This window comes from Nannospalax galili, unplaced genomic scaffold, assembly GCF_000622305.1.
Source record: "Nannospalax galili isolate Female #2095 unplaced genomic scaffold, S.galili_v1.0 scaffold842, whole genome shotgun sequence".
Lineage (NCBI taxonomy): Eukaryota > Metazoa > Chordata > Mammalia > Rodentia > Spalacidae > Nannospalax > Nannospalax galili.
In genome coordinates, this window is record NW_008349291.1 from 999,857 (window position 1) to 1,000,373 (window position 517).

The 517-nt window shown below is 72.3% G+C and overlaps 1 protein-coding gene across 1 annotated transcript in view; it reads right to left on the bottom strand.

The window, feature by feature from the left end:
• Znf865 (zinc finger protein 865) overlaps positions 1-517 on the bottom strand; it is a 3,778-nt gene that overhangs the window by 2,240 nt on the left and 1,021 nt on the right. Inside the window, exon 2 of the mRNA XM_029570163.1 lies at positions 1-517. This exon is cut by the window's left edge and continues 2,240 nt beyond it; it is cut by the window's right edge and continues 44 nt beyond it. Within this exon, the coding sequence (XP_029426023.1) occupies positions 1-517 (517 nt within the window).

Here is a 517-nt window from a genome sequence, read left to right on the forward strand (position 1 = left end):
GGCTGCGGGACCGGGGCCGCCGCGTCCTTGGCCGCCTCGCCGGCGGCGGGGGCAGCATGGGCAGCTTTGTGTCGGAGCAGGCTCTGCGGCGCCGAGTAGGACTTGCCGCACAGGTCGCAGGGGTACACCGGGCGCGGAGCCCCGGCCCCAGCGTGGGCCGCCTGGTGCTTGAGGAGGTAGGAGGCGTCGCGGAAGGCCTTGCCGCAGATGCCGCAGGGCAGGCGCAGGAGGTCGGCTGAGTGCGTCTTCACGTGCCGCTTGAGGCTCTCCCTGCGGTTGAAGCTCTTGCTGCACACGGAACAGGAGAAGGGCTTCTCGCCGGTGTGGATGATCTGGTGCTGGTGGAGGTGGCTGGGCTTCTTGAAGACCTTCCAGCACAGCGGGCAGGCGAACGGGCCCTCCCCACCCGCGCTGGTGGCGGGCGGCATGGCCACTGCAGCCGGGGCTGCAGGGGCAGCGTTGCCGTCCGCGGAGGGAGCCGGCGCAGCAGTGGTGGCCGAGGGGCCGGAGGAGACCG